The sequence below is a fragment of the Mastigoproctus giganteus genome, chromosome 1, assembly GCF_048544385.1.
Source record: "Mastigoproctus giganteus isolate SK-2022 chromosome 1, ASM4854438v1, whole genome shotgun sequence".
Taxonomy (NCBI): Eukaryota; Metazoa; Arthropoda; class Arachnida; order Uropygi; family Thelyphonidae; genus Mastigoproctus; species Mastigoproctus giganteus.
Window position 1 is genome coordinate 212,110,782 of NC_143575.1, and position 22,332 is coordinate 212,133,113.

The 22,332-nt window shown below is 40.1% G+C and overlaps 1 protein-coding gene across 2 annotated transcripts; it reads right to left on the bottom strand.

Annotated features, from left to right (window-relative positions):
• Positions 1-16,057, bottom strand: LOC150091499 (uncharacterized). 2 transcript variants are annotated; one of them, XM_090375992.1, is made up of 3 exons: positions 15,953-16,057; positions 11,386-11,664; positions 1-843 (listed from the first exon to the last, which is right to left on the bottom strand). In XM_090375992.1, exons 2-3 carry the CDS (start codon positions 11,644-11,646, stop codon positions 28-30), a joined length of 1,077 nt encoding a protein of 358 aa, XP_090232118.1. In that variant the 5' UTR covers positions 11,647-11,664; positions 15,953-16,057; the 3' UTR covers positions 1-27. The 2 variants fall into 2 exon arrangements, with proteins under 2 accessions (XP_090232118.1, XP_090232109.1); XM_090375983.1 differs by lacking the exon at positions 15,953-16,057 and adding an exon at positions 15,789-15,933.
• Positions 16,058-22,332: the final 6,275 nt, after the last annotated feature.

Sequence of the window (22,332 nt, forward strand, 5' to 3'; positions counted from 1 at the left end):
TTTTTACTAGCTGAAACCATTCTTACTTTATCCCTTCTTATTCCACTGAACCATGATCGACTCTAAATTTTCTTGCAAATTTTTTAGCTTTAGACATATATCCAATGCATCAGAATTGTCTGCTGTACATTGCTTTACCTTTTCTTCAAGGCTGCTTGTTAGATTTTTCATCGAGTGCAATGTCTTGGATGCTTCGCCTAGAGACAATTCTGAAATATTAGGATGTATATTTCCTCCAGAAGAACTTATATGGCTCTTGATCTCTAAAATCCTTGCTTCTATCGCTGACCTCATTTCTTGAGTTTCCAATAAACTCTTTTGGCATCGGCTAGCTTGTTCTTGTACCAGTCTCACCTGCGTTCTTAGAGCGCAGTTTTCTCGATCTAAAGTTCCAGCAAGTTGAATTACACTTTCATTCAACAACTTCACTTGTTCGACTTCTTTTTTATCAGCTGCCACTGCAGCAAGACTCTCTTGGGTACGATGTAACTTATCGGCCAGTTCCTGTATTCTATTGTTCATACCTTCAGAAGCTACGTCACCTGCTGAAAGTTCTAAATTTTTTTTATTGCATTCAAGCGTTGATACCTTTTCATTAAGTTTCCGATTTTCTGTTTCTAACTGCAGTATTTTATTTTGCAACTGTTCTTCTGATTTCAATAAATCCTTCTCTTTGCTTTCGTATTGTAATCGAAGGTGTTCTACCTTTTCTGAATATTCTGTACTCAGAGTCTCGTTTTCCACTGCAGAAATTTGGTCTTGTGTTTCATTTTGTTGCTGATTTTCTGATTTCTCTGTCGTTTGACAAGCAGGTTCTGATATTACTTTTGAAGTATCTTCCAGCTATACAAATAAAAATAATGATTAGAACACATATATACGTTAAACAGTTAATCAAGCCAAAAAATATTAATGAACAAAAACCTGAGTTTATCAATCCATTGGTATATCCACAAAGGATAAAGGGAAAAAAGTACCTCAAAACACAACGCTTTCACAAGATACCAATGTATATATAATCAGATCTTTGCATAATACTAATTCGTTACATGGAATATACCCAGTTTTCAGAAAAATATCGTTTACCATTGTTTACACCAGAACTCTTAACAATTTATTTAGTATGTTTTAGTATTAAGATTTAGTATTACTATTATATCTAAATGATATGAGGAAGCGGGGAAAAAAAAAAGGAGAGAAAAAATTCTCAATCACTTGTACCTTCTCCGTCGCAAAAAAGTGGCCATCCTATTTCACTTTGGACTTTACTAAAAAAATTTTTTCACTTAGGACTTTACTCCACCTCGACCACCGTCGGATGCAATTCATTGCAATGATCTAGTACATGCTGTCAAAAAGAAAACTTAATGAGACCAAGCCCTCAATTACGCCCAAAAATTGTATATTTGTAGACCCCTGGCTTTTCTCTCTTCAATCAGTGAAAATATATACCTCTCTTTCGTTCATTTTACTGATTCCCTTAAGGACTTTGTATACCTCAATCAGGCCCACCTAAGATGTCTACTTTCCCAGCTTCGAAGTCCTCACAGTCTATATTTTATTCTGGAAAGTACGATCTCTCCCATCCAAACAAAATTTCTGGGTGTGTCACTGTGTCAATTCACTAAAATAAATAATAATAAGAAAACAAAATAAAAAGCTTACTATTATCAATATAATTAATAAAATCATATATTAATATATATAGAATAAAATAATAAAATAAACTACCCTATGGAAGCATTTTGGGTTCATATTTTGCCCTTTGTCATTCAAAAACTTGTTAGTGACAGAAGTCGTTTTATTAACTATTTGTAAACAAACAAGCATCCCAGTAGATCCAAGAAATAAAAAAAAAAAAAAGGGGGAAGGTAAAATATGTGAAAAAGAAAAAGAAAGAAGAAGATGAAGACAAAAGGGATGAATCAGCAGACGATTAACCCAAACGCATTAAAGACATCGAATGGATAATAACAGGCAAATAGTCTCTGCTTTTGTTGAAAGTTATTTTACTGAACTCAGTGGGATCATCCAACTGATTCGCACTAATTAGGTAGCGCCGAGTGTTCAAATTTTTGAAAAAAAACTACTGTTGATATGCAATACCTAACCTAGGAAAATGAGTATCAATACATGTGTACTCGTAAACTTGGTACTTGGTATGTGTACTTGTACATGTAAATTTGGGGAATATTTCTTAAAATCTGCAAGTCGAAAAAAACGTGTCTAACTAAGTATTCATTGAATTACTGAAAAGTAATCATTCTTGGAACCAAACTGAACTGCTTAGTTGCAAACTTTCTTACAACTCGATCGAGCCATATGGCTGCTACACAATCCCGGAACACTCCTGATAATTTTGAGCGTGTGCAACAGTCAATGTGAAGGCGTGTTGACATCTGTCTGTATTGTTACTCAAAAAAGGTTATTATGAACAATTGGTGTAACGTGTAAGCCTCCGAACACTCTCAATATCTTTAAAACAAAACTTATAGAAAATGTCAGCAAGTCTTGTGCCGTAACTAGGGTGAGGCAGATGGGGGACGTGCTCTGAGCGCCAAATTTGGGGGAGGGCCATTTTTATGATTAAAGAATGCAAAATTTCCAATTCCGTGTGTTCAAGGAGCACCGTTTTTTATTTGCCTTGGTCACTATCAACCCTAGTAACGATTCTGCAAGTTCGGTCCAATGTTCATAAGAATCTTTTTCGTTGTTTAACGAATCGAATTAACCCCAGGGGCTCACATGTAGTGAGTATGGCCTTGGCACACCCAGGGTCTTGAACTGGATATTATCATTCTTCTCTTTCTTGGTGATTCTCTCTCTCTCTCTGGGTAACTCAGGAATTTTTTTTTTTTTTTTTTTTTGACTGGTGCAGAAAAAGCCTCAAGCTTCCTTGCACCATACAGCTAATAATAATAATAATAATAATAACTCAGTGTTAGTTCAATCTGTGACTCCTTCGGGGTCACAGATTGGACTAACACTGAGCTGGAGGATATCATGAGAAAGACAAGGACAATGATGACCAAGAGCTGCCAACACCACGCGAAATCAGACGTGGAGAGACTGTCAATTGCCCGGAAAGGAGAAGGAAGGGGCCTGATAGACCTCATTGAGCAACAGAAGACAGCGATTGCTAACCTGAAGGATTACTTCCAGAAGCACAGAGCAGCACTCCACCATGCCATAAGGAAGATAGACAAGCGGTATACCCCACTCAACCTACGCGAGGAGTCCCCTCCCAACCAGGAGGTACAAACAAAGCTAGAAAGATGGACAGAGAAAACACTCCATGGCAGACATTACAATGATCTCCATAAAGACCGCATCGATAACATTGCTTCCAATGCATGGCTCACGAGCGGAACGCTCTTCCCCGAGACTGAAGGATTCATGCTCGCCATCCAAGACCAGGTAATTAACACCAGGAACTATAGAAAATACTTCGAAAAGGAGCCCGGAGTGTCCAATGATAGACGTCGACGATGCCACCTGGCCTCAGAAACGATCCAACACATCACCGCCAGATGCAAAGTGATCACCCAGACTGAGTACACTGATAGACATGAGCAAGTAGCCAGGATAATACATCAGAAGCTATCAAGGAAGTGGGTCTGTATTGCCGACTGTGGAAACCAAATCCTGGGAGCATTTGGTTTCCACAGTCGGCAATACAGACCCAGGGAGCATCATATATAGAATAACCACAAACAAGTTACCAAGGGGAGAGGTTACGCCCTCCACCATCACCCCACAAGGCACCATGACCAACAACTGGCACGACACCGTCAACAACATTCTCAATGCCACCTTCAAACCCATCGAAGAGGACAACGCACCTCAACAGCATCAGCTGTGCCACGCCAACAAAATCTACCAATCGGCCCGAGTGGAACAACCATTCACTCTGCAAGATTTACAAACTGCCGTACAAAAAATAAAAAACAAAAGAACCCCAGGACTGGACATGCTTGAACCAGAACTGGTAAAAAAGGTGGCCGAGTATGCCCCGAACTTGCTATTAGACTTATATAACCGCTGTCTTCGTCAGGGCTGGTTCCCCTCGGATTGGAAGGTAGCCAGCATAAAATTAATCATAAAAAACTCATCAAAGCAGCCACATATACCGGAGTCCTACCAACCTATAGCCCTCCTGTCTGTACTCAGCAAAGTCCTGGAACAACTTCTTAGACAGAGGCTTGAAGTACATTACACCGCAGCAAATTTAACAACAGACAAACAATTCGGATTCAAAACGGGGAAATCCACTCTGGATGCACTAGAATATATCATGAATGCCGCGTCAAACTGCCAACGAAAATACCTTCTTCTCATATCTGTGGACTTTGCAGGGCGTTCGATGCCCTCTGGTGGCAGAGCATCCTCGCAAGACTAAGAGCTGCCAACCTGCCAACAAACCTATATGGATGCATTCAGAGCTACCTGAACAATAGGAAGATCCTAGTGCAGGCTCCCTACTGCAAGGTTGAACGCCAGGTACACAGGGGCTGCCCTCAGGGCTCTGTACTGGGTCCCCTCCTATGGAACTACGTGCTGGATGAGTTCCTGTCCCTGGAACTAGGGGGCGTGCAAGGGCTCGCATATGCAGATGACCTTTCCCTAATCCTCTCTGCTGATTCAAGAGCACAACTGGAAACGCTTGCCAACTCAGCACTTTCTACACTAAGAGAGTGGACTGAAACTCGTCACCTGAATATCTTTGCCACCAAAACCCAATCTATCCTACTAAAGGGCTATCTAACTCCTACCAGACCACCGCAGATAAAAATCTACAACAGAACGATCAAGTTGGCCACAGAACTCAAGTACCTAGGAGTGATCCTGGACCGAAATTTATCATTTACACCCCACTTAAAATACATCCAGAAGAAAATGAAAAACTACGCTGCCATGTTTGCCAGGATTACCCGCCGCGACTGGGGGCTGAAAAGAAGAACCCTAGCAATACTTTACAAAGCAGCCATTATCCCTGCGATTGCATATGCTTCTGGTGTCTAGCACCATAAGGCCTCTACGGCGGTAAATCGTCGGCTACTCAACATCATTCACCGACCGATTTTATTAACCCTCACCAGAGCGTGCCGCACTGTATCTACTCATGCGCCGCAAGTACTCACTGGGACCCTCCCTCTTGATCTTGAAGTGATTCGCCTAGGCATGTTACAGCAGCTTAGACGCGGAAATCCAACTACCTTCGAGGATCACACCACAGACCCAACTGCAAATCGGACAGTGGAGAAGAAAAGACTCCAGATCTATTTGCGATCGATATGGCAGCAGCGCTGGACGACCTCCACAAAAGGGGAAGTCACGCGGAGGTTCCTCCCCGATCTACAACAAATATATCCACAGTATCTCCGGTATGGCTTTGCCCTGGATTGTACAGCACGTATCTCCTAACAGGACATGGAGCGATCCGCCACAAATTACACCTACTCGGACTCGAAAACAACCCAATGTGTGCATGTGGCTCTGTGGAGACCTGGGGACACCAGACGTATGACTGCGAATTTTATGAAGATCTTCGTGTTGAATTAATCATCCAAGTGCGCCTTAATCCCAAAAACCGGGAACACTACTTACTGGAAGATGAAGCCTCATATATAGCATTCACCAAGTTTGCCCAGAACCTGTATGCTAGACGCTTGACCATTCCTCTGCCTGCAAACTTCGAATAGATGTGTCAAACAAAGCTTCTCAGAGACCCCCAACCAGATGTCAGGTTTCACTGCTTGATCCTTCATGCAAGACAAAACTGGAACTCTTATGAGAAGTGACAAAACTCCACTTCCCAGAACATTGACTACCGGACGGGACAACAGTCCCATGAATGACTCCCAACTGTGACATTTTGCACAACCTATTCAGCCAAACCAACATTGGATCGCCTCTGCTGGGCCTTAAGTTTTTCTGGATGGTGTGGACCTGACCCTACGGTCTGGTTTGCTCCCACTCATGCACACAGGCCACATTGGCAACCTGAGCCAGCTCCCTTGTTTGGCTCACTGTCTTACCTGTTCTGGCAGAGCGGGGAGGGGACAGTTTGCTGTCCCCTTCCCCCCTGCCACCCTATTTCTTCCCTCTGGTGGGGCATGAGCATGCCCCACTATAAACTGGAGTTGCCTTCCTTTCGGCTCCATATTTCTGTCTATCTGCCCCCTAGTCTTCAGCCTTCACCCCACTCTATCTGACAGCAACGTGAACATGCCCCAGACAATCTAAAATCACCAATCTAAATTAATTTTGCCCAACATTTTGGACTTCTAGCACTCCCCGCGACGCGTACGCGATATTTTTTTTTTTTTTCAGGTCCTAGCCACTGAAATCTCAGAAAATTAGGTGGCAGGACCTGCCAGAGTGAACTATATACTAGTGAGTACCTGGTCTGCCTCCACGGGGCGAAAGTGGGACAACGTCGGGCCTCAGTAGGGGTCTGGCGGCTAAATGACCAGATGAACAACGGTACAAGGCATCACACATATACAAAGTCCATACACTTTTGAATCTCTGCCTTTTCCAGTCAACTGGTTCACCCACAATGTAAACTACGTGGAGATGGGGGAAACCCCTGGTGCCGCTTGACCCTAAACACACTTTACACTTTACCAGTTGGTCTAAGAAAGTGTACCGTACTACAAGTACGAGCCCCAGGCAGTACTAGAGACCCCAATCCACAAGCTGTACTGGGACCGCGCCATAATAATGGATAGGACAACCCGCACAACACACCGGATATCACCCTTGTGGACAAGAAGGAAAAGGCTACCTATCTGATTAACCCAGCGGTACCCAACACTGGCAATCTGCAGAAAACCCATGGGGAAAAAACCAGGAAGTACAAGAACCTAAGACAGGGTAACGACCATCCCGATCCTCGTGTCAATCACCGGTATGGTGCCAAAAACCCTTCATAACAGCCTAGCAACAATAGGTTTCCCAGCGAACACCTACAAGGAACTCCAGGAGTAGCAATCCTGAACACCTGTAGGATAGTGAGAGAGTTCCTTGACCAACAGTAACACCAGACATAACAACAACCACATTGGTAGCAGTACCCATAACGAGGTGGAACCCCCCATCGTGGAGAAATAATATAAGACCAATAATAATAATAATACTCTCCAACTTTGGCCAGACCTTTCGGAATCGTCCTGTATGAATATTTTGTTAAGATGTATATTATAAGATCGTTATTCAAATACGTTTTCCAGTCTGTCATATTAATATGTCTGTCTATCCATATTAACCACAGTCAGATTATGCCTCCACTCCCGCAGAACCTGAGGACAGTTACAACTAAACAATACGTCCAGCAAAATTCACTTATTTGCCGATCCCTTTAAAGATATATATGTTACTTATATTTCCTTCATTACCTTCATGTTGTGCGGACAGCATGCAAATCATATCACGAGCACACACACTTTTATATAGACATAATACACACAGCACAATATGCTTTAAATGTTAATGCGCTATATACCTTGAGTTGGCTTTGAATTAGCAACCCCTACTTAATACCTCGTGGGGCCACCTTTCTTTCGCGGAGATGGGAGAAATCCCAGGCGCCGTCTGAAACGAACATACCTTATACACCTTTTGACTGTAATACAGCCCGTACATATCTTGGCATTTATTCCACAATGTATTGCAGGGTGTGATAGCGTTACTCATGCGTTGCACAAATGAGTCCAGCAAAAACCGCACATTGTCACGTGGATCGTCATAGCATCGAATGTCCTTTTCCAGTAGAGCCAGAACATGCTCAATTGGGTTGAAATGGGATGAGCAGGAAAGCCATGGGAGGATAGAGAATTCATTGTCATGTTCCTGAAACTAATTAGCAACTTACCGGGCTTGTACCACGGCGCGTTGTCATGTGAATAGATGCCAGAGTCGTCTACTATAATCATGAAAGTGTGTGTTTGTTCGGCGATGATAGCAAGGTAGGCATCCCATCGAGTCACTGATTAACAGTGATCAGAGGATCAAGGGCATGCCACGGTAACATTCAACAAACCATAACACCACCGCCTCCAGCCTGCCGAACACCAACAGTGCATCTAAGTGCCATGGCCTCGTGTTGCTTTTTCCAAATGCTGATACGCCCATTAGCATGACAGAGTTGGAAACGGGATTCATTAGACCATGAGACAGATTTCGACAAGTCGGTGGTCCAGTGTTGGTGCTGGCATGCCCATGTGAGGCCCAGTTTCTTATGTCTCGCAGTGAATATGGGCGCCTGTGACGGCCGTTGAGTGCCACAGCCTATATGAGCTAATATCTGGCGTATTAGATCATGCGGATATTGCTCTTGATGTTCCAGTGCTGTACGGATGGTCAGCTGGGCCACTGTGCTGCGTCGCTGCTGTGTTACGAGACAAGATGCACGGCGCTCACGAGAGGTGTTGACCACACGGGCTGTCCCACCTGTGATTTTGGCTATTTGTTCGACCGCTGTTGAGCCAGTCGAGGTAGATCCGTGACACCACAGAATGGGAGCACTTAACCAGGTTGGATGTAGTCGAGATACTGACATCTGAACGTTTTGCCCACAATCAATCAACGTTCGAAGTCGAAAGGATCTCGATGACGACCTATTCTCTCTCTCTCTCTCGCAGACACTTATCCCCCAACATGTGCGAACTACAATCTTACATTAGCTGTTTCCGACTTTGAGCCTTCACCTGCATTACAAACCAGTCTATTCCGCGCAATCTTCTTTAAACAAACAAAGAATTTGTCCTGCAACAACTGTCTGTTCTTCAACGCTCTGCGTGGGAGTTTGGATTGCTGCTTTCAACCACTGAACTACGTGCAGGTTTGATGCACACCACTAAGAAGGTGTGCTCTGATAATCTCATAATCACAAGGTTAACACCCTTGCATTTTATGCTGCAAGATTATGACCTATAAAACTTCTTTCACTGCAACACAGAAATGTATTGCACAAAACTCATTGCAACAAGTGAATACACTATCATGATACTGCAACAAGAGAATGCATTCCTTCCACAACGAAAGAATGTAGGACGCATAAACAAGTGACGTGTAAAACAGTTATGTCTTGGCCTGTTTTCACATGCTAGATGAAACAATATTTACTTGTTTTCATGATGCTTCAATTAATGTTAAAACATGTTGAAACAGTGGTTACAAAATCATTTTTCTATCGCCACAAATAATTTATTTTGATATTACAAAATTATATGGTATGATGGTTAATAAGCTTAATATTCGAATATTATTACTCATGATTACATAAATGCTGTGGAAGGAACAAAACACAAAAATATGTATAAAAGAAAAAAACACCTTTTATTAGATTATGACAAAAGGTCAGCAAGCGAGCACACTGTCGTACCAATAATCCACAGAAACACAGCCTGGCAATCCTTGATTCCCGTGGATAGTAATAGCAGAAAAAGCTTAACATCGACTCCCACTACTGGCAAAAAAGAAGGTTAATTAGTAGTGGAGGCGTAAAGTCTCATTCTAGCGTAAGAGCTGAGGTTTCTCGGCAAGTCTGTACAGGCAACACTAGCTTAGAGTATCCAAGACATGTTCTATTGAATTGCGGTTTGGATAGCGATTCCACACGGGCTGTGAATGCATTTGTTCCCTAGGATAGCCATGAAGACGTGTATTAACATCCATTAAAGGTAAGTCTAAACCAACTGCTCCTGCAAAAGGAGTCTAACATAAGGATCAAGGATCTCATCCGTATACCTTGCAACCGTGAGAGTTATTCGAGGGTACGCTTGGTGATTCACTGCAAATGTGCCATTAACGTATCACCAAATAAATAAAGGCGGATCTAAGAGTGAAGTGGATTGCAGACTGGTCAGTCTGACTCCAGTGGTAAGCAAAATCACGGAGGCAGTGATAAATAGTACAATACAAGGTCTTTTAAGATAGAAATAGAATTCTGAAGGTTACACAACACGGTTTTATTTGGGTAAAATTATATTTAACTGGCCTGGTTAGCTATTTTGACACAATTACTCATGACTTGGATGTAGGAAATAATTTCCGAATTGTTTATTTGGAGTTTAGCAAAGCATTTAACCCAGTCCTCCATAAGAGATTACTGTATAAGCTTGAAGATGTTCGGATCACGGTAAAATTCTGTGATAGATCGCTGGGCGGTTACAAAGCGGGAAGCGGAGGGTTTGTGATTGATGGCTACTCTTCAGATTACTCTAATGTTAGAAATGGAGATAGAAATTTTACTATCTCCTAAGGATGGGTTTAATTTAACTCTGTGACTAAGTTAGTCGGCCTCAGGCGTCGAGACAGCAAGGCTCCCTCCTCCCGGGTTTCTTGTCCACCAAATCAAATATATTGCCTAGACAGCATACGAAATTTATGGATAATAATACACATGGGCAGATAAAAGCGTTCTCGAGTGACAGTTAATTTATCCCCAAAGGAGCGATACTGGGATCGCTGTTGTTTCAGATTTTCATAATAAATCGATGAAGGGACAGAATGCATGATGTGTAATTTGTCAATTTGTGAAGATTGGGAAGAGTGGCAGATCCGCATGAAGCATGCTTCTTTAGAATCGCTATGTTAGGCTTCAGGATAGTCAGAAAAGTGGCAGCTATGTTTTAATGCAGAAAAATACAAGTTCTTACACTTGGGAAATAGCAACCCCAAAATAACTTTGGTGTGGATCAATTACAACCAGTAAAGGAAGAAAAGGATTTAGGAGTTAGATACGATCGGACATGAAGTTCTCTGAGTAGTACAGACAAATGGCAAGGAAGGCCCATGGTGTCCGATTGGTGATTCATTGTATATTTGTTCGTAGAGATAGGAAGGTAATAATCCTACTGTAATAGAAAATTGTAAGACCGCACTTGAAAATTTTTTTTTTTTTTTTTTTGTCCTCGCCTTTTCCCATTATTATATGGGGTCAGCGTTTTTATTGTTTTGGCATGCAATTTTTACGGCCGGATGCCCTTCCTGACTCCAACCCTCACCCTTTATCCGGGCTGGGAATATGCGGTGGTTATTCCCTGACCTGCCGCATCCTCCGTATTAGGTGGATACGGGCTCGAACCCCGGTCTATTCAAGAAGCGTGTGCTATGCACACGCTTCTTGAATAGACCGGGACAAAATTGTTGAGGGTTGCTGGGCTAAAACTTACCAGTCCGTATCTTGCATTTGCTACTTTACTTCACACACAAGTAAGGTAACAAATGGATAAGGAAAAATCATATTTAACTAGCGAATGTATGAAATCAATGTGCATCTTCATCTAACAAATTTTACGTAAGGTACAAGTAATTTCACTATATTAAAAATCTCCATTATTGTATTTAATATACAAATAAATCAAATTTCCTCTTTACCTTTTCAGTTTTTTCATCAGTAGACTCTATTTCTGAGATATTTGTTATTGGAAGATCTTGATGTTCACTTTTTAGTACCTCATTTCCAGAACTGCCTTCCTTCCTAGCCTTTTCAGTTTTTTCATCAGTAGACTCTATTTCTGAGATATTTGTTATTGGAAGATCTTGATGTTCACTTTTTAGTACCTCATTTTCAGAACTGTCTATAGGAATTTGGCTAAGAACATTATTACTATTAGAACATTCTACCTGGGGATCCATATTGGCCAATGATTCACTCTAAAATTGAAATAAGAGAAAACATGAGAATCAAAAATAGACAAACAACAACAAACAAAAAAATAGTAGTAGTAGTAAGAGAGGCATGTGATGCAAGAAAGCATGCGTATGAGCACCTTACGTAGCATCAGCTTAAAAAAAAAATCATACAACCATTCCCTCTAAACGTTTGTTCAATTTATTTAAGCTATCAACTTCCACAACGACAGATGGAAGTCTGTTCCAACAATTTACCACCCGCTAGCTAAAGGCAAATTTCCGTGCATCTATTCTACAACCGTCTTTCCTCAATTTAAATTTATACCCCCACAGGTTCGTAATCTGAGCAAGCGGAAGAATCCCATCAGAATTCAGCGTGCTCAACCCATTCAAGGCCTCATACACCGCAATCAGATCACCTCGCAGGAGCCCAGTCTCCAGCCACTACGATTTGCAGAATTTAAGTCTTTCTTGGTAAGAGGACCCCTTCGTTCTCCTCACCAATCTTGTTGCTCTTCTCTGTACACGCTCAAGAAACTCTACATCCTTCCTAAAATGAGGCCTTCAGATCTGTACGCTGTACTCAAGGCGTGGCCTGACCATTGACTTATACAAAGGGATAATCGCCTCCTTTTCCCTGCTAGCAAAGTTCCTGTATATCATTGACAACACCCCATGACCTGCTCTGGCAACCAGTCTGCATTGCTCAGAAAACTTCATATCTGACTGCACAATCACTCCCAGGTCTTTTTCATTTTCTACCACCCTAAGTGTAGTACCACACAGTTGGTACGTTCCTCTGGGGTTACTTCTACCCATATGCAGTACTTTGCATTTGTCAATGTTAAACTTCAGTTGCCACTTCTCAGCATATCTGCCCAAATTTTCTAGATTCTGTTGCAGTAGCACACTGCCATTATTGTCATTAACAACCCTGCCAACCTTTGTATCATCTGCAAACCTTCATCAATATCATTGATAAATATACAAAACAACAGTATGCCTAACACCGAACCCTGTGGGACTCCACTAATAACATTAGTCCACGAAGAGCAGCGTCCATTGATTACCACTCTCTGTCTTCTCCCACTCAACCACCATTTTATCCATTGTAGCGACTTACCCTTAATACCATACTACTCCAATTTGTTACAGTAATTCCCAGACTCTTAGAAATATTACATGGTGAAGAAATAAATCTGTGCTTTTATTCACTAAATAAACACTCTTCAAGATTTCCACTTATTTTATGACATAAATCTCATTTGAGATAATAAAGCCAAATAGGAACACTAAGTCCACACAGTATTGTGTTGCTCATTCGAAAAATTTAAGTTTACAGGACAGTTGTTAAATGCCACCCATTAACAGTATAGAATGCAGATAGTGTTTAAAATTTGCATTCAAGGGCATTTATGGCTAGCGGACGAGGAAAATTAATTTAATGCACATTAAACTATCGCTGAATCATTTCAAAAATGAAATGATTAAAATATTAGACAAAATTAAAGGTACCAGAAGTCGAGAACATTAATTCCAGAGAGCTTTAAATTTTTGGAATAAGTTAGAGAAGGATTACATTCATAGTTGTTTTCCCTATGCGGCGGTATAGCGGCTATGCAATTTAGGAAGGTTTAATTTTGGCCAGAGATTAGAAGTGTTCCGATGCTTTTTCACTCAGGGATGAATTAATCAACCTTGGGAAGAGTTACAGTTTTTTTTAGTTATGAACCATCTGCTGCTGAAACAAATAAGATCCAAACTGATCCATCTACAAGACAAACAACATACAGTGGCATCCTGATGGATCCTAGCTTATTGTGGAATACTAGGAAATGAAAACGCAGATCAGGCAGTAAAACAATGAATAAAATTCAATGAAATTCAAATGTAATTGATATGAATTACATTTGAATTTTCCACTCAAATTACATTTGAGTAGAAAAATATACGGCAAGAAAATAGCAACGATAAACTTATGGAAATTAAGACCTAGCCATCCTTCTAGACCTCCACAGCACCAGGAAAGTAAGAAAAGAAGTGATTCTTGCAAGAGCGCGCATTGGACACTCTCATATAACTCATCTTTACCTTCTCAGAAGCGAAGGCCATCCACGGTGTACTCCCTGCCATAACGTTCTCACAGTGAAACATATTTTAATTAACTGCTCCTATTATCAGCAGGAAAGGCTAGAAACATTCCTGCCTCACAGAAGTTTACAGGAGTAAACAATGAAGCACTTCTTGGGAAATTAAGCAAACTTATGTGAATTTTTTCCTTTCTGAGAAGATAAGGATGTTGTCACTTCTAAAAACTTACAAACTTGAAACTATTATATTAAGAAGCTGAAAGGCACACTATATGGCCGCAGTAGCTCTTCAACGTCAAAACCTTCAACAACTACAACAATTTTAACGTGTTATTAATTAGTTAATTTATTTTTATCGATGTTTTATGGTGCATCGGCAGCTAAGCCTAATGCACCATTTTTAACTGACCTACCTCAACTACTGTGAGATGTAGCATTGGCAACGCGAAGAATGATTTATGCTTGACGAAATATCTACTCATTTTTACCGCTACGTAAAATAGTCTTTGGATGCTCACTATTCCCATCGATGGAGGATGAAACGGGCCAGTTTTGTGACCTCCGCGATTGCTAATCTTATGATTGTATGGACAAATAAAGCCCCTAATGGAATTTGTGGCGTTCTCCAGTAATCCAGCTGCCTGTAGGCTTGGACTTTCGCACATCTCGAGTGACGGGGCTTGGCATTTGATTGAAGAAGCTGTGACAACAAACGGAACGTGCTTGGGGCTTTTGAGCGGACCAGGAATTCTTGGTGTCGCGGGACAGTTATACATTTTGAGCATCTTTTGTAAACATTTAGTCAAAGCCACGATGCAGATACACTGGAAAAAAAAGGCGTTCCTAACGTAGCCTACTTAGAATACTCCTTACGTCATAGTTCCTAATATAATGTACTCGTCCAATTTGATCCTACCATAACAAAACATAATCGAACAAATACGCTTCACTAAAAACGTGTTTGCAACCATATCTTTATGGGAACCTTTTTGCTTAATTTTTGATGTGGATCACAATTCTCACATTACTGTATGTAATTAAGAATCACCCTGTATTTCACACACACAGCACACGGAGTTTATAATCATTTTTGGAGGGCCCTAAAACACTGGCCCTTGCGCAGTCTAATGCATCTATTTGAAAACCGAAACTGAATATTTGACATACTGTCGTCGAATTTATTGTGATGAAATTCTTAAAAATCTACAAGCAAAGACAAGTGTGTTCATAAGCTTCGATAAAAATGGGGAGGAGGGGGGGGGGATGCTTATCCATCGATTTAAGTCAATTACCGTAATTTTAAATAGCAAGAGCTTAAAATGCCTTAAAATTATGACAGAAAATATGTACTTTAGTCAAGGCTTAATAAAAGCGGCACTCACCTCAATGATCCGTTATGGTTACATGAATTGCGAAAAGGGAAGGGAAGTCTCTAATTAAAAAACTAAAATCAGAAGTTTAGAATCGAAAACTAAAGATTGTAAATTAAAAAATTAAGCCCGGAGGAGAGAGAGAGGTGCACCACATCGGTGTAACCATAACGGTTCATTGAGGTGAGTGCCGATTTTATTAAGCCTTGACTAAAGCACATATTTTCTGTTTAAGTCAATTATTAATTGGTATTAAAGTAGGTTTAAGTCTGTTATCGGTCGACAGATCTCCCGCGCAATTATGGATATAACGTCAGAAAATCAAACGTAGCATTATAATATGTTATCCTTTCATAATTGACAAAAATAAACTGAGTGATCTTTGATGTCTTATTTAAGTAAATTTTGGTTTGGTGCTTTTAATGTACTCCAAATTATTTTCTCTTAAAAAAAAAAAAAAAATGGATGGAGCTACAAGTGAAGTGAATGCCACATACCACACTTCTACATACATTTTCAAAATATTTTCTGTTGTTCATAAATAATTCACGCTTTCTTTGTTAATTGTCAAAGATCAACTGAACATTAATGAAATTGAATACATAGTAAAAACCTTCCGGTTTGTATAGAAATTCCTGGTTCAAAACCGATCACTTAAATGCGATTTAAAATACAACCAACTCACCATTTCTAGAAAACAAATTGTCCAAGAGAAGTTACAAGTAATTCATTGATTACACAATTAGAATAATACTGTTTACTTAAACTGTCTCAGAAAAAAAAAAAAAGAACTCGTAATGAAATCTTTCAACATAGTACGAAACAGGTAACAGTTTAAATTATACTCACTCCAAAAGCTAACAGACTGAAAGAAAACTACTAGTATTATTGCCAGGACATATATAGCTATAGAAACCTGATACATCCCCTTCAGCTGACTAAGGTCTTCTGTTGGCATGCAGTTCCATCTAGTGATAAGAAAATTTACTATAAAGATTCTACGGTACTATAACAGTGTGCAGAATTTCAAAATTGACTCGTAGAGCCATCTAGTAGAGTACAGGAAGTCCTTAACTTTTGTCGTAGTTACATTCCTAGAACTGTGACGAACAACGAGCCACTCAACCTCTGTATATAATGACTTCCATGATATGTATCGCACGAAATATATGTTACAAATGCAAAAATAAAAACAAAAATTTTAAAAATAATAGTAAATAAATAAGTAAAACGAACAAATTAAACAATTCAGTTTTTTTTTTTTTTTTTTTCCAGTCAGAGCGGCACTCCGGCAGTTAACAAGAAATTAAAAGGAAAAAAAAAAAAAGAACCATATTTAAGTGAATATAGGTTTTTGAGTATTAACTTTAGTTCAGCTTTTTTCCAGTTTTTTGGGAAGGATCCCTGGGTTAGGCATTTATTGAACAGGTTAAGCAGAAATTGTGGATTTACCTGGGCGACCTTTTTTAATATTTCTGGTTCAGTGCGATCGAGTCCTGGGGATTTTTTATCCTCCATTTTGCCAAGGGCTTGCTGCAGGTCTTCAGTGTTAAATTCTTCCTCCACAGAGTCAATGTGGTAATTGTCATTATCTAGACAAATTTGCTGCTGTTGTGTTGTGAAATGATCGGCGTCGCTGATAAAGAGAGTATCCAAGATATTCATCATGGATTGCTCCCATGACGTTGTCATGATTCCTCATGGTGTTATTGTGAAATGGACTACGTCTCCTCTTGGCAGTTTGTTGGTGGTAACTCGGTACACCACTCCCCAAGGGTCCGAGTTACTAGTGGTGGTAACCAGCCGCTCCCATGTAGTTCTTTTTCGCTGCCTGATCATGGAAGTGTATTGGTTCCTGGTCCTCCTGTAGTCTTCACGAAGGGCTTCCACATCAGTAGCTGGCCAAGAGGTGCGAGCTCTCTGAAAAGCTTTCCTCTTGTTATGAACAGTCCAGCGTAGGCGTTCGAGTTCATGAGGCCACTATGGTACAGCACTTGGAAGAGGTTTTTTCTTGGGCATAGATTGATTGCAGGAAAGGGTGATGATGTCAGTGACAAGTTTTTGATGCTGCTCGGGATTCAGGAAGAGGATATCAGAAGGGTAATCCATGATTGTTGACTGGAGAGAGGTGGTGAACAGGCGCCCGGGTGCACTGCACCCTTTGTACTCTCGGAACGGCTCGTCCCTGCCAAAAACATCATAACACTCCTGAAACTGCTAACTAGGAAACACGACTCGCGAAAGATTGAAGATTTGCTGTCTCGCCCCTGCGTGATACTTGTTGGGGCTGATCACTGACCATAAAGGAATTTAAAGGTACAAAAGCAGTAATCATGGGATTAAGTAATGCTCACAGAAGATACTCTCTGCTGAAAAGAGTAAAACTTAACTATAAAGTCTTTATTTAGTATTTTATTGTGTTATTGTCATACCTTCAATTATCTTGCTTAATGTTTCATTGTTATATCCTCTCTTTGTGAAAATATTTGTGATAATGTAAATTTTCTTATATTTATCAAATCTGAAGTTATACTTTAAACGTAACAGTATTAATTATAAATATCACGAAACTTACCTCCTAATCCGTATGGTTAAAATAAGAAGAAATTAAAATGGGAAATTAAAAAATATAAAAAAAAATTCCCCAAGAGCAAAAAAGTGCATTCTTTTCCCCTTGGATCATCATACATAAAAATTAACAATTATTAAACTAAGAATGAGAAGAACCAAGAGTCCTGACATTGGACTTTCGCAGTTCCGTCATCAGTTGGTTCATTTAATCAGGAAAGAAATTCTGAGTGTTATAAAGGTTAACTCTATCTCCCGGGGCGCATAGTTAGCGCGCGCGTGCCGGAAATTTTACTGCTGGGAGTTATAGTGGAACAAGTAAATACATGGGCTTGTGTTAGGGTAACTAAGAGTAGAAACAGGTGCATGTATACTTGCATGTACACCAATGCTAGCACTATAGTTAATAAATTTGATGAGCTTGAAGTGCTACTCAACACATCAAAGGCAGATATTGTTGGAATATCAGAGATGTGGTGTCACACAGACATATGCAATGCAGAATTGGAATTTGGGGAGTACAATGTGTACAGAAAGGATAGACAGGACAGGAAGGGAGGAGGGGTTATGCTGTTAGTTAAGAACACATAAAATCCAAAAAAGTGTATCCAATTGATGTTGGTGGACAATGCAACGTTGAGTCTGTTTGTTGTGACATAAGCACTGGGAAAGGAAAAATGAGAGTAGGTATGTGTTATAGCCCTAATGAATCTGATGAGTATAATGAGCAATTGTGAAGAGAAATAGAGCGGGCCAGTAAATCAGAGTGTCTTATAATGGGGGATTTTAATTTCCCAGATATTGACTGGAATTTGTGGGTTGGTCACTCACACACACTAGCAAGGCTTTTGTGGATTTATTGGATGATTGTTTTCTACAGCAACATGTTCGGGAGACAACTAGAGGGAGTAATACTCTTGATCTGATTATCAGTAGCGATTCTTAATGCATTAAGAATCTGCAGGTAAAGGAACCACTAGGTGGCAGTGATCACAGTGTGCTGAAGTGGGATTTACTCAAAGAGGTAACTACCATCAGGGGTAAAGAGAAGGGTTTTTGCTTTCGTTAAGATGACTACGGTGGTCTGAGACAGTATTTAAATTCTATACGTTGGGACCAATTGATGACGTTATCAACAGCAAATTCAAAATGGGAAGCATTCAAAGAAATAATCTTGGAAGCTACTAGGCTTTTCATACCAACTAAGAAATATTGTTCAAGATTTAGGCCTAAATGGATGTCAGATGAACTAATTAGACATGCGACAGAGAAGAAAAATGCATGGGATACATATAAACCATCCAGCTACCCATCTAAGGACTTTCCCTGTGATTCCAAACTGTTCCATCTTATAAAGTTATTTTATATATAACCGATCATGTGGGACTGAGTCAAATGCTTGGCTGAAATTAAAATACACAATGTCGAAATTATTCCCTGAGTACATTATTCTTGAATATCGAAATATCGAAATATCGAAATAACTAATCAGATTAGTTGAACATGATTTTCCCTTTACAAATCCATGCTGAGTATCCTTCAGAATTCCATTTCTATCTAAGTGATCCTGAATTCCACCCTTCATTACAGTCTACATGATGTTCCCTATTACTAAAGTTACACTAACCGGGCGGTAATTTCCCACTTCACTCTTAGAACGGCCCTTATGTACTGAAGATACAGTGGCACTTTTCCAATCCAACGAAATCACTCCCGAGTCCAGTGAGGCTCTCACTGGACTCGGGAGTGATTAAGAAAGGCTTCGGACAAAAATCACATAAATTTCTCGTGCATCAGTTGGAGAAGTATGGAATTTGGGGTAAGCAAACGGACTGTTAACAAATGTTTATAAATGAGCAGTGATCTGAAAAATTCACTGTTACTGGTGTGATCCCTCAAAGTTCTGTAATTGGATCCTTGTGTTTGTAATTTTCATTATTTACATTTATGATGGTATCCCACGAGTCAAATGTTGCTGAAGACATTTTTGTAAATATTGCTTACGTTATTTGTGTAAATCACTGTCACCACTGGGTGGCAGTGATCACAATGTATTCATGCGGGAATTACTTAAAGATATAACTACCATCAAGGCTAAAGGAAAGGGCTTTTGCTTTCGTAAAGGTTACTACAGAGGTCTCAGACAATTTTTAAATTCTGCACAGTGGGATAAAGTGATGATGTTACCAACGTTGAATTCTAAATGGGAAGCCTTCAGAGACAATTTTGGAGGCTACTAGGCTTTTCATTCCAACTAAGAAATACTGTTCAAGGTTTAAGCCTAAATGGATGTCAGGTGAATTAATTAGGCTCGTGGCAGGGAAGAAGAATGTATGGGCTGCATATAAAGTATCAGGTGACACAGAAGCCTATGGCAGGTATAAACTAGTCTGTAATCAAGTCACAACAGAGGTTAGGCAGGCGAAGGTAGATTACGAGAAATCCTTGGCAAAGGATGCAAAGAAAAACAGCAAAGAGTTCTATACTTATGTAAACTCTAGAAGGAAAGGGATGAATCAGATTGGACCACTTAACATAGATGGGTTGACTATTTATGATCATGCTAAGGTAGCTGATAAACTGAATGAGTATTTTGCATATATATTCACACATGAGGAGTTATTCAAGGAGGGGAGTGCTAGACGTTTATCAAAAGCTAACAGGGAGCTATGTGATTTTGTAATAACTGAGAGCAAAGTGGGGGAGAAATTGTTGAAGTTAAAAATAAGCAAATTACCTGGAGTGGACGGGATATATCCAGTTATATTAAAGGAGGCAGCAAAGGAAGTAAGCAAACCCTCAGCCATAATTATGAGAGCTTCCTTGGACTCGGGAAAGGTCCCCACGGACTGGAGGTGTGCAAATGTATCACCAATTCACAAAGGGGGATTCAAAAGGTGACACGAGTAACTACAGACCTGTTAGTTTAACTTGTGTACCGGAGAAAATAATGGAATCACTGGTTAAAGAAGCATTGCAGGATCATCTAGACAAGACTGCAGTAAAAGTTAAGACACAGCAGGGGTTTGTTAAAAGGAGGTCTTGTGTGACCAATTTCCTTGGATACTATGATATGGTCACAAAGGAACTGAATGCCAAAAATAATTTTGATATCATATACAGTACTTGGATTTCAGGAAAGCTTTTGTTACTGTTGCACATGGAAGACTGCTGTACAGATTTGAGAGGTATCGTATTGAGGGTAAGTTGCTACAATGGATAAAGTGATGGTTCAGTGGGAGACGACAGAGAGTGGTAATCAATGGTCACTGCTCTTCGTGGATAAATGTTATTAGTGGAGTTCCCCAGGGTTCGGCGTTGGGCCCATTGTTGTTTTGTATATTTATCAATGATATTAATGAAGGTATATCAGGTTTAATGTTCAAGTTTTCAGATAATACAAAGGTTGGCAGGGTTGTTAACGACAGTATGCTACTTCAACTGGATCTAGATAAGTTGGGAAAACAGGCTGAGAAGTGGCAACTGAAGTTTATATTTGGTAGGACAAATAAAGATTTATTTATTTATTTAACATTGACAAATGCAAAGTACTGCATATGGGTAACGATAACTGAAGAGAAGAGAAATGTATCAGCTCTGTGGTACTACACTCAGAGAAGTGGTAAGTGAAAAAGACCTGGGGTTATTGTGCAGTCAAATATGAAGTTCGCTGAACAGTGCAGACGGGCTGCCAGGGCAGGTCATGGTGTCTTGTCAATAATAAATAGGAATTTTGCTAACAGGGACAGGGAGCTGATTATCCCGTTATACAAGGCAATGGTCAGGCCACACCAGAATACTGTGTACAGGTCTGGAGGCCTCATTTTAGGAAGGATGTAGAGTTGCTAGAACGAGTACAAAGAAGGGCAACAAGATTGGTTAGGGAAACAAAGGGGTGCTCTAACCAAGAAAGGCTTAAATTCTGGAAATTGCAGCGCCTGGATAGCAGGCACCTGTGAGGTGATCTGATTGAGATGTATAAGACCTTGAATGGGTTGAGCAAGCTGAATGCTGATGGGATTCTTCCTCTTTCTGAGACTAAGAACCTGAGGGGGCACAGTTTCAAATTGAGGAAAGTCAGTTGTCGAATAGATGTGCGGAAATTTGCCTTTAGCCAGCGGGTAGTTGATTGGTGGAACAGACTTCCATCTTTTGTTATGGAAGCTAATAGCCTAAACAAATTTAAGGCTGAGCTGGACAGGCATTTGGAACGAATGGAGGGGTGAAATGGGGTTTTTTTTTTTTTTTTTTTTTTTGGCTGATGCTGCATAAGCTTGCTTTTTTTCATCGTATGCGTCTACTAATGCTAAATGCTAATGCTAAATAATGCTCATATATGTATAAATATTGCAGCTGCAACAAGATTTAACAAATTATCCAGTGGTCTAAAATGGTAGATAAACTTTAATAAAATAAATAAATTTTCTGTTTATACTCCGGGACGACCAAACAGTTAGAGGAGTTAACAAGATAGACAGAATACAAGAAACATCACCGTATTCAGCAGTCATGGGTTTGAACCCCGGTCACTCAAGGAACATGTACTTATGCACCCGCGCGCCTGACCACTAGGCTACGGCGGCCTATATACCAAATGTAAGTTCTGTATCTAGGTTACCGTAAACCGAAATTAAATTGTTAATTGAAGATAATACATTCAA